The following is a 12194-nucleotide window of genomic DNA, read 5'->3' on the forward strand; positions in this document are numbered from 1 at the left end:
GCTTCCTTCTAAACTAATGAAAAGACTCTAATGTTCGTGGTGGTGACAGCTGCACATGTGCAGTGACACTAAAAACCACTGAACTGTGTACTCTGAGCGAGCTACACGCTATGGAAATGACACCTCGCTAGAGCTGTGGTGAGAGCCACCAGCAAGTGAGCCCAGGTGCACAGCGGCCGTCCCTGCGACATGGACTGTGCTCTGGTTCTCCGCAGTCCCCGGCAGGGACATTGTCCCCCGACACTCCTTGAAGCTCAGCGTCAGGTGACACAGCACAGCGCTGCCCTGCACGCCCCTCACAACCTGCTCCGTGCTCTCCCTCCCACAACAGCTGTGCCGCCTGAGGCCATAGACTGAGCGAGCCGGTGGATGTAAACAGAGAGAGAGCCCTGCAGAGTGTGAGGGGACCTACGCTGACCACTGACCTGACCGCACTCCTGAGAGGTGTGGGGACGACGTCTCTGGGAAGGTGACCCTGACCCCAGCCTTCCCGGGAATCGGGAAGTTCTGTGCTGTTGCCAGCCTGCGAGGGCTCACCTACATGGACAAAGTAACGCCTCAAGCTGGCGTGGACATCGGAACGGTCAGGGTGAGGCCCTCACTGGCCCTCCCTCGCTGCTGCACTGTCTGCACTACGCCCACCACACACCAAACACTGAGTGGACCCGGCCTCTTCTATGTCCAGAAAAAGTCTCGTCTGGTGTGGGGACCGCGGGAGCACTCTTCACACTCCCTGGAACACAGGGAGAGCCGGCCTGCGGTCAGAGCCGTCCACAGGCACCAACCCGGCCACAGGGCAGGGACACAGCTTCGGTGGGGTCACCGCCGCTCTGGTCTGGGCTGACACGTGGTCTCACGCCCTCAGGAGGAAGAGTTTCCTTGCAAACGAAGTTCAGATTTCACGGCCAGAACATGTCTCATTGTACAGAGACGCAGGCGTGGAGAATGCTAGTGCTTGCTTTTACTCTTTGCTGTAACTATAGGCCTATTTTAAAAAGACAGAACGAGGCCCTGGCCAGTTCACTCAGTGGTAGAGCATCATCCCAGTGTGTAGATGTCCCAGGTTTGATTCCCAGTCAGGGCACACAGGAGAAGCACCCATCTGCTTCTCCACCCTTCCCCCCCTCTTTCCTCTCTATCTCTCCCTTCCCCTCCCGCAGCCAAGGCTTCATTGGAGCAAAGTTGGTCCAGGCACTGAGGATGGCTCCGTGGCCTCCGCCTCAGGTGCTAAGAAGAGCTTGGTTGCTGAACAACAGAGCAACGCCCCAGATGGGCTGAGCATCACCCCCTAGTGGGCTTGCTGACTCTCCCAGTCAGGGCACATGCGAGAGTCTGTCTGTCACCCTCCTCTCACCGAATAAAAAAAAAAAGTCAGAACAATTTAAACTGTCCCAACGCTGTTCAAGGAGGAAACTGCTGCCCAGAATCACTGGCCACTCCACACAGCAACACGGGAAACTTGGGATGGGGTCCTGGAAACGTGTGGAGTGAATTCTTCCTGCCATGGACGAAGGCGTCGAACATGCAAGAACAGGAGGGGGAGGCGCAAAAGGGACGCAGGGGAAACGGAAAACGTTGACGCATCTTTTAAAAGCAATTTCATGGCCGTTAGCGCGGCTCTTCTAGAACGCTATTTTAATCCTAGTTAATAAAGACAGAGCTAAAGGAAACCATTAGCCGCCCAACCATACCTGTAATTTGTGGAGACAATAAGCTAATCACAGAGGTGGCAGGCAGGCGACTAAGCCGCACAACACGAGTCAGAGAGTGGAAAGACCTCGCCAAGCGCAGCGGACGTGACTGAGCCTCAGCCTCTGGAGTGACCCATCGTGGGGCCCACGGCTGCCCAGACGCGGAGAGGGGGCCCCAGCACTCACCATGGCACTGCCCTTGGCCTCCTGGTAGGCCACCGTGACCACATCTGCGGTGCTGGTGTTGAGGAAGAAGTAGCCGGAACCTTCTCTGATGTGCAGCTCTGCCTGCAAGGAGGGTCGGGCTGGGAGGCCAGAACTGCCAACCCAGCGGGCACACCTGGGCGGCAAGGGGGCGGGGAGGACTGTACCTGCACTCCGGGGTGGTTGTAGATGGTCACCTCTCCCGGGCTCACCGTCACGTCCTCCACCAGGATGAGCTCTATGGAGGCCGACACGGGCACCAGGGGCTCGTGCTGGAGGAGCAAGGCCAGTGCCGTCAGGGTCCAGGAGGCAGCAGGCCAGCCCCGCGCTACCTCCGGGACCCAGGGGAGCAGGAGCACCCAGAGGCCCAGTGCCTCCCTGGGGCACCCACTGTGCCTGGGACACAAACCCGGATGAACCCGTGGAGGGACCACTCCGAGAGGCCATGTCCCCTGGAGGCATTTCCTAACCTGCCAGGGCAAGTGCCCCATCCTACCTGCCAGGCTCCGCACCCCTCAGGGCCCCTGGAGAGCGGGGCCACCCAGCCAACGGCCAGCTGAGGCGTCAGGTGTGAGGGACAGATACCGGGGCAAAGGGCAAGCCCCGCCCAGCCTAAGCAGGGGGTCCTGAGGAGGCGTCCTCGGGGCACGCTCACAGGGGACAGGCACAGCCCCCACTCCTGGGTCGTGTGCACGTGTGTGTCTGTTTCTGGCCACGTGTCACTCCAGGGAAACTGCTGGGCCGGAGCTGGCTCTGATTGCCACAAGCTCACACATCACCCCTGAGCACCTGCTCTGCGCCAGGCCCTGAGGTCGGCACCAGTGGGACAGCAGCTCCCGCAGGGAGACAGCTCCAGTGCAGGGAGCAGAGGGACACAGGGCAGGAGGGACAGCGTGTCAGCACCGCAGGGCTGCAGGGGCCCTGAGGGTACGAGAGGCAGGGAGACAGCTCCAATGCAGGGAGCAGAGAGACACAGGGCAGGAGGGACAGCGTGTCAGCACAGCAGGGCTGCAGGGGGCAGAGGGACACAGGGCAGGAGGGACAGCGTGTCAGCACCGCAGGGCTGCAGGGGGCAGAGGGACACAGGGCAGGAGGGACAGCATGTCAGCACCGCAGGGCTTCAGGGCCCTGAGGGTACAGAGGGACACAGCGCAGGAGGGACAGCGTGTCAGCACCGCAGGGCTGCAGGGGCCCTGAGGGTACAGAGGGACACAGGGCAGGAGGGACAGCGTGTCAGCACCGCAGGGCTGCAGGGGGCAGAGGGACACAGGGCAGGAGGGACAGCATGTCAGCACCGCAGGGCTTCAGGGCCCTGAGGGTACAGAGGGACACAGGGCAGGAGGGACAGCATGTCAGCACCGCAGGGCTGCAGGGGGCAGAGGGACACAGGGCAGGAGGGACAGCGTGTCAGCACCGCAGGGCTGCAGGGTCCTGAGGGTACGAGAGGGAGGGGACTCCCAGGTGTGCCGCCCGGGGGAGCAGACCAGCAGTGAACCCTGACAGCCCACAGGGGCGAGGGCAGGGGCCCGAAGGCGGCTCAGACGTCTGCTCCACAAGGAGGCCACCACCCGCCCGCTGGTCCCCGGTGCGGGCGGGCAGGCTGAGGACGGAAGCCATCAGGGACAGGTCCCAGGGAGGGCTCAGGACACTGGGGCACTGGGCAGTGCGGGCAGCGCGGGACCACCCCCCTCCCCCGCCACCAGCACGCCCGGGACGGACCGGCAGCTTCACGCGGGCTGTGCGGAGGTGGGGCCCCTGGTAGCCGGTCACGGTGGCGGAGACGGCAGCGGTTCCCGAGGCCTCGTGAACGGAAACAGCCTGCAGACCTGCGTCCAGAAGAGGGACCCACGTCGCTACTCTGCCATCGCCGCCCAGGAGACAGCCCCTCCCTCCTGATCCGCAGGCTGAAGTCTCCCGTGGTCCCGAGCGCACACAGCCCAGCTGGCTGAGCTCTCTGTGCAGCCAGGGTCAGCAGGCCCCGAGCACGGCTCAGGAAGCAGCTCAGACAGGCTGGACACAACGGCTCAGCTTGGGCTGCGGGGGTTCGAGGGCTCGGCTCAGAGCACCACGGCCCCAGGGCTGGGAGGTCACCCGCGCTGCGCCCCGAACCCGTCTCCCCACATCTGAAACAGAACCTCCCAGGGTTCACGGGGAGCAGTGAGCTCAGGAGGCCCCCTGCACTTCTCTCCTAGACAAAGGGGGGCCGGACAGCAGCTCCCAGCAGCCGCCCACACTCGCCGGGACACCCCAGCTCCCAGCGGCCGCCCACACCCGCCGGGACACCCCAGCTCCCAGCGGCCGCCCACACCCGCCGGACACCCCAGCTCCCAGCAGCCGCCCACACTTGCCAGGACACCCCTCGTCGCCCTCCTGTCCTGGGCCGCGGGCTCACCACCCAGCTCACCGTGCAGCTTCTTCTGGCCGCCCTCGTCCTCCCGGGACACCAGCTGTGTGGGCAGGTCAGGCTCGATGCTGGCCAGCGACGGCCTGGTGGACTCCCACTGGACGCTCAGGGAGCTGAAGTTGTTGAATCTGCGGCCCTGCTGGTCGTAGGCGACCAGGTCCAGGAGGGGGTTGCGGTGGCTGGAGACCGGGACCTGCAAGAAGCCGAGGTCAGTGCTGCGGCCGTGTCCGTCCATGCTGAGCATCGTGTTCACAGAGAACCCTGGGGACCCCATGGGCACAGCCACTGCTGAACACATGGTCCACGCTGAGCACCGTGTTCACAGAGAACCCTGGGGACCCCACGGGCACGGCCACTGCTGAACACATGGTCCACGCTGAGCACCGTGTTCACAGAGAACCCTGGGGACCCCACGGGCACGGCCACTGCTGAACACATGGTCCACGCTGAGCACCGTGTTCACAGAGAACCCTGGGGACCCCACGGGCACGGCCACTGCTGAACACATGGTCCACGCTGAGCACCGTGTTCACAGAGAACCCTGGGGACCCCACGGGCACGGCCACTGCTGAACACATGGTCCACGCTGAGCACCGTGTTCACAGAGAACCCTGGGGACCCCACGGGCACGGCCACTGCTGAACACATGGTCCACGCTGAGCACCGTGTTCACAGAGAACCCTGGGGACCCCACGGGCACGGCCACTGCTGAACACATGGTCCACGCTGAGCACCGTGTTCACAGAGAACCCTGGGGACCCCACGGGCACGGCCACTGCTGAACACATGGTCCACGCTGAGCACCGTGTTCACAGAGAACCCTGGGGACCCCACGGGCACAGCCACTGCTGAACACATGGTCCACGCTGAGCACCGTGTTCACAGAGAACCCTGGGGACCCCACGGGCACGGCCACTGCTGAACACATGGTCCACGCTGAGCACCGTGTTCACAGAGAACCCTGGGGACCCCACGGGCACGGCCACTGCTGAACACATGGTCCACGCTGAGCACCGTGTTCACAGAGAACCCTGGGGACCCCACGGGCACAGCCACTGCTGAACACATGGTCCACGCTGAGCACCGTGTTCACAGAGAACCCTGGGGACCCCATGGGCACAGCCACTGCTGAACACATGGTCCACGCTGAGCACCGTGTTCACAGAGAACCCTGGGGACCCCATGGGCATGGCCACTGCTGAACACATGGCCACCCAGACCTGCTGGTCACAGGAGTACCAATTCCAACCCCAGACAGGTCCCCAAGCCACTTGGGCTGCAAGGCTCCTTGCTCCTTAAACAGCCCAGGGACGTGGGAGCCGTCACCCACATCCCAATGCAGAGGAGGCTGTCCAGGCATGGAGGGGACAGCTGAAGGTGACCGGGTGGCTGAGCAGCACACCCACCGGGCTCAGTGCCAACCCTGCGATCCATCCCCCACCCCCACCCCCTGCCCTGCCCCTGAGAACCACGTGGAGGTAGCCCCTCTGTCCCCTGAGCTGCTGGCCCCTGCTCCCTCCCTCCCTGGCCTCGTGGCACGGGGCAGGTGTGGTGAGCCGCGAAGCCGGGACCCTGAGCACCGAGACCTCTGGACTTGAGCCCCAGTTCTGCAGGCAGCCGACCTCTGAAGCCTCGGTTTCAACGTCCGTGAAGTGGTCAAGCCCACCTCCCAGGACTCCATGTCCGGTCGTCCAGGCTCTGAGTGTCTCACAGGCACAGGGCTGGTGGGCGGGCTGGCTGCGGCCCCAGGGGGACCAGCCCTGTGGCTTCCCCTTACGCCCACTGGTCACCCCCACGGGACCTGTCTCCTCTCCCCACAGTCCTGTTTCACAGTCCCAGCGTCCCCCCATGGAGGCCACGGCAGCTGCTCACCGGCCCTTGCGGCCCCTCTCTGACCACACACACGCTGCCCACCGGCAACAACCCCCAACCCTAACATCCTCAAGTCGCAGGAAAAGGAGTTTTACAAACTGTCGAGTGCTGTGCACAGAGGGGCAGCGGAGTCCGGGCGGAGGGTCAACGGTCACCTGGCAGCTGGGACCTCTGGGTCCCCTCCAGGACTGGGACCTCAGACAGACACACGCCCCCACGCTGTGCTGGGCTGGCCAGCACAGAGAGCGAGGGGCAGAGTGCCACGGTCACCGAGCAGTACCCACTCACCACCTGCTTGTTCTGCTGCAGCAGCGGGCACGACAGGCCCAGCTGGGGGCTGGCGTAGACGGGCATCAGGGTGATCCTGGAGGGAGGGGCGCACACGAACTTCACCACGGTGGGCTCCAGCGCAGGGAAGGGGTTGGTGAGGCTGGGCTTGTTCCCCACCGAGAGGGCAATGACCTGGTGGGGCAGAAGGAGCCGTCAGACACCCCCATGTTCGAGGCCCTGTTCTGTGGCACGGGGGACCCCGCCTCAGGGGACCGAGTCTGCGTTCTGTATAATGGGATGATGATGATGACATCTTCCTCACAGGCAGACGGAGCCCCTGGTGGCCTCTGCGGTCATCAGCCAGGGGCCAGTGCCCGGTCCTCGACCCAGGCAAGGGGTTGGCCAGCGGTACCATGCGGCCCCCCCCCCCCGCTCCCTGACAACACCTCATGGTCATGTGAGCAAATTCCTATTTGTGGGGTTTAAATGAAGAGTTCACGCTGCCTGAGACCTGGGGGTGGACCAGAAACAGGGGCGCCCCCCCCCAATGTCACACTTTCTGAGGGAGGAGAGGTCTGGTCCAGAAGCCCCTCACTCTTCCTGACCTTGAGGCAGGACAACAGTTTCCATGCTGGCCTGAGGGGTTCGCCCCCAGCCTGACACCCGAGGAGGTGACACCCCAACCAGGGCAGTGGGAGGGGTGCCGGAGGGTCCGACTCTGACAGCCAGGTGGGGGCGGGGGGCAGCTGACCAAGCCAAGGCGGGGTTAAGAACTTCCCTAACGTAATTCTTGACTACGTTTGTTCTTGCCATGGTATTTATTGTTGTGTTCTTCTTTAAACAAGTGGGAAGCAGACCTTCTACCGTGCGTGCTGACTGCTCACACCCGAGCAGCCTCGGTGTGGCGACTTCACAGGGTGCACATGTGTGTATGTGTGTGTGTGTGTGTGTGTGTGTTTTAACAGGGCTGACAGTCCCAGCCCTAGCCAGCAGCTCAGTGGATAGAGCATTGGCCTGGTGTATGGACGTCCTGGGTTTGATTCCCGGTTAGGGCACACAGGAGAAGTGACCATCTGCTTCTCCACCCCTCCCTCTCCCCCTTCTCTTTCTGTTCCCCTCTCTCAGCCAGTGACTCAATCGGTTCGAGCATCAGCCTCAGGCACTAAAAATAGCTCAACTGATTCAAGCATCAGCCCCAGACCAGATGGGAGTTGCCGGGTAGATCCCGGTTGGGGCACACATGGCAGTCTCACTATCTCCCCTCCTCTTACTTAAAAAAACAAAAACAAAGAAACATGGTCCCTATAATATTAAATGTGCAAAGACAGGCTCACTTCCCCAGAGAAATGGCTCTCTGCTTCCTGGACCGCTCTGCCCCTGAGAACATAGGGCCCAGCCCGACCCCGAGGCAGGGACGCAGGCAGGGCTCATGTGCACGCTGCCCTCCACCAGGCGGCTCCTGCCCAGAGGGGTTCCGGTCACAGACACCTTTGGTTCAGACTCTGCCCAGTCTCCTAATTTCTTGGTTTTCGGCATTAAAAAAAAAAATTAAGCCCTGGCTGGTTGGCTCAGCGGTAGAGTGTTGGCCTGGCGTGCGGGGGACCTGGGTTCAATTCCCGGCCAGGGCACATAGGAGAAGCGCCCATTTGCTTCTCCACCCCTCCCTCCTTCCTCTCTGTCTTTCTCTTCCCCTCCCGCAGCCAAGGCTCCATTGGAGCAAAGATGGCCCGGGCGCTGGGGATGGTTCCATAGCCTCTGCCTCAGGCACTAGAATGGCCCTGGTCGCAACAGAGCGACGCCCCAGATGGGCAGAGCATCACCCCCTGGTGGGTGTGCCGGGTGGATCCTGGTCGGGCGCATGCGGGAGTCTGTCTGTCTCTCCCCATTTCCAGCTTCAGAAAAAAAAAAAAAAATTAAGATAAAGAGATTTCACAGAAAAAGACTGGAATCCCCAGCTTGTCCTGAAAGAGCACTGAGAGGTGCCTGACCCTGGGAGCCTGACCCCAGCTCACCCCTGACTGCTGGAAGGACAGGCGCGTGGAGAGAAGAGAGGTCCCCGGTGTTGGAAGGGAGCCAGGACTAACCAGCTCCGTCAAAGCCAGCAAGTATGGTGGGGTCCCCACGGCCACCCCTGCTTAACCTGCTGGTGTCCACCCAACATTCACCCTCAAGGACCCCCCGTTTGTGACAGGGGGAGGGGCCGCAGCTGCCATCTCCCGGGTTTGCCGCGAAGACACAAGAGAGGTGACTGTGAGCTCAGCTGGTACTCGGGGACACGAGGGCCCCGTCGCTCTGGGCCGGGTGGTCCTGGGGCGGTTGCCCTCTCACCTGTTCGCCCAAGGCCTGGCAGGTCGCAAGGATCCAGTGCTGCTGATAATTTCGGGAGTTAGGGGGCCCGAGGACAGCCAGACTGACGCTGTGCGCGTCCTCGGAGGTGACGTTCCGGAAGAACTTGGACGGCTCGAGGACCCAGGGTCGGGGGCCTCCTTCAAACAGCAGCTCCTGGGAGGAGCCGAGGGTCACCAAGGCGACAGAGGAGGGGTCCACGGCCTGCAGGAGCAAGAGGGGACAGTGAGCGCCTTCCTCGGGCAGGAGCAAGAGGGGGCAGTGAGCGCCTTCCTCGGGCAGGAGCAAGAGGGGGCAGTGAGCGCCTTCCTCGGGCAGGAGCAAGAGGGGGCAGTGAGCGCCTTCCTCGGGCAGGAGCAAGAGGGGGCAGTGAGCGCCTTCCTCGGGCAGGAGCAAGAGGGGGCAGTGAGCGCCTTCCTCGGGCAGGAGCAAGAGGGGGCAGTGAGCGCCTTCCTCGGGCAGGAGCAAGAGGGGGCAGTGAGCGCCTTCCTCGGGCAGGAGCAAGAGGGGGCAGTGAGCGCCTTCCTCGGGCAGGAGCAAGAGGGGGCAGTGAGCGCCTTCCTCGGGCAGGAGCAAGAGGGGACAGTGACACGGCCTGCAGGAGCAAGAGGGGGCAGTGAGCGCCTTCCTCGGGCAGGAGCAAGAGGGGGCAGTGAGCGCCTTCCTCGGGCAGGAGCAAGAGGGGACAGTGAGCGCCTTCCTCGGGCAGGCGTGTCCGGAGGCCTGGCCCTGCCGCCCGCAGAGGTCACGGGGGCCGCTGCTCGTGGGACGATGTCCCCGGGGACTGGGGCTGAGGCGCTCTGGGGAGAACCCTGCCCTCTTCCAGATGCTGCCTGGGGGGTGGGGGCACAGTCGACGTGCTTCTCTTGTAAGCCGTTGGGACTCTAAGCATCTTAGCTGAGGGCAGACCAGGAGGGAGAGAAACGGTCACACACAGAGACGGACAGCACACTGGCCTCTATGACAGCAAGTCCCTGCCACAGTCGACAAGCCCCAGAGCCCACAGGACCCGTGGTACCTCCGTGACGGGGCCTATGCGGGCCCCTGGGCTCCATGTCCAGAGAGCCGGGCACAGAGAGCTGACCAAACAGCCTCATCACATGTGCAGTTTCCAAAAGCACAAAACGCCCTAAGGAGACGCACAGCCGACGAGCAGGGACACCAGCTGTGTGTCCTGACGGCATCGTGACCGGAGGTCTGTTCCCCCAGTTTTCAGTCCCCCAATCTCCACAACGGCTCTAAGCTCTGGGGAACAAGCCTGCCTCCCTGCTGCATTCCCAGCCCCGAGAACCGAACCGAACCGTGCCCCACACAGAGCAGGGGCTCGGTCAACGAAGGGTGAGTTAAAATAACTTTTTACAAAAAGCTCTCGTCTGCCCTCCGGGCCTAGGGTGACGGTTGTCCCGAGGGTCCCCAGGCCCTTGTATGGACGGCTGAGGAAAGGGCTGTCACCCCTGTCCCACACAGGGCAGGGATGCACCTGCAGAGAGATGTGGCTTGCTCCACACAAGGATACATGGGGTGTGAGGAAGAAGTGTCCCCCCACCAGGGCCTGCAGCCCTGCTCCCTGACCCCCTGCCGGGGCCCCTCAGCAGGTCCCCAGAGGTCACCGCCAGGCCCTCGCCTGTCCTGTCAGTCACTGCGCTCTGCCCTCCAGTGCTGCCAGGAAGCGGTCCCTCCCTGGAACACAGGCCACGTCCCCCCTTTAAATGACCCCACAGGGCTCCTCCCACGTCCTCAGCATCTCAGCTCGCAGACCAGAGAGAGGCGGCCAGTCTCTGAGTGACCAGGGAGGCGGCGTGAGGGCCGGGGCCCTGGGCTCACCTTGAGGGGCAGGTAGGCGGCGATGGTGATGCGGGCACTCAGGTGGAGGGGTCCGTGCTTGTAGCTCACGAGCAGCACCGTGTACCCCTGGGCCTCGGCCGTGACCCTGACACCACTGCAGTGCTCAGACCCCGGAGGCAGCCTTCCTGCAAGAAGAAGACAGCCGGACGGTCAGCGAGAACTTGCCTCTGCCCGGAAGACACGGTGGGCTGACAATCCTCTTGTCCTGGGCTCGACACACAGCCTGTTTAGCATAAAAGCAACCCCAGCACACCCAGTGCCCAGAACGGGGGTCAAACACAACTGGCCTGAGCCCTGGAATCTCCCACAGACCCTTCTAATCACTAGCTCCCCCCACAAAGAAGCACGGTGGCCACCGTCCAGCAGCCGTAATTGCACTGGCCGCTCTGCTTCCCATAAAGGGCATCGCTGGGCACCGCGTCCCTGGTGACTGCCCTCCTCCACTCAGGGCTGCCGGCAAGGTCCCGCCTTCCTGTTTGCAGGCTGTCGACCTCTCATCGGATCTGCACGGTAATTCGGCCTTGTGAGGCGTCTGCATTCAGTTTCCCCAGACCGCAGTGGAGACCTGGGCGGCTCCCGGTGCTGGGCGGTGCCGCATGCTGCTGCTGGGCGGAGAACAGTTCTGCCGGGCACATCCCGCCTCGCTGCTGGGCGTGCCCCCGACCATGCCGCAGGTGTGTCCCCGTCCCCAAGGCCTCCGCTTTCATCATGGCTGCCAGACAGCTTTCCCAAATCGGCTGTCAGGTCACACGACTTCTAACGGCTGACTGGGCCAATACGTAGAATTTCCAACCCATTTTTTAAAAAAGCCACTCTAGTGAGGGTAGCAGAATTTTACTGTTTTCTTTCCAGACATTTAAGGAAAACAACGTCACTGTGCCTGCCCCCTGGGGTCTATTGCTACCGTTCTGCTCCGATTTGCTTCCTGCATGATCTACCCATCCCCCACCCTCCATCAATCAGTCCCCTTTCCCGAGACATCTAACAGTAAGCTGGAGGTGTCTGTATGCCTCACACTAAATACTTGAGCAGAAACATGTGGTTATCCACAGCTCAATCTTCCTTTATGGGTTTTCTTTTCCTTTTTCTTAAGGTCAAATTTATATCCAGTGAAATGTCACAAGTCCCGGCCATCCGTGAAACGCCAACCACCACGGTGCAGAACACCCCCCAACCTGTTCCGGGTAACGCCAGCCACCCGCCCCTGCAGGCCATCACGACACCATTCTGGTCTTTCCCACCGTTTAGATATTTTTCTAAATACTCGTTTTACTGAAATAAAAACCCCACACGGCAGAGTCACCCGTTCAAAGTGCACGTGCCAGCCGGTGGTTTCAACAGTCAGGGAGTTGTGCAACCAGGGCCACTAAGTTTAGAACGCGCCTCATCCCCCGGAAGGGCACCCCCACCCATGAGCAGTCCGTCTCTGTCCCCCAACCCCCAGCCCGGCCCCTGGCGGCCACAGCTCCACATCAGTCTCGGCACAGATGTGCGTGCTGCACAGGCTGTCTGGCTGGCCTCACACGGCGTATCCTGGAAACGGAGCCACGCTGCCACGTGAC

General features: G+C 62.5%; 1 protein-coding gene across 2 annotated transcripts in view; it reads right to left on the reverse strand.

The window, feature by feature from the left end:
- The window catches only part of NUP210 (nucleoporin 210), a 97131-nt gene that overhangs the window by 33294 nt on the left and 51643 nt on the right, over nt 1-12194 (reverse strand). For both annotated transcript variants that reach the window (XM_066241767.1, XM_066241766.1), the window contains exons 14-20: nt 10612-10757; nt 8770-8991; nt 6460-6633; nt 4300-4492; nt 3615-3721; nt 2063-2167; nt 1878-1979 (exon numbers count right to left, since the gene is read on the reverse strand). In XM_066241767.1, coding sequence (XP_066097864.1) covers nt 1878-1979; nt 2063-2167; nt 3615-3721; nt 4300-4492; nt 6460-6633; nt 8770-8991; nt 10612-10757 — 1049 coding nt within the window. The remainder of the gene's footprint in view (nt 1-1877; nt 1980-2062; nt 2168-3614; nt 3722-4299; nt 4493-6459; nt 6634-8769; nt 8992-10611; nt 10758-12194) is intronic.

The sequence above is a fragment of the Saccopteryx bilineata genome, chromosome 8 (genome assembly GCF_036850765.1).
Source record: "Saccopteryx bilineata isolate mSacBil1 chromosome 8, mSacBil1_pri_phased_curated, whole genome shotgun sequence".
NCBI classification, from domain to species: domain Eukaryota; kingdom Metazoa; phylum Chordata; class Mammalia; order Chiroptera; family Emballonuridae; genus Saccopteryx; species Saccopteryx bilineata.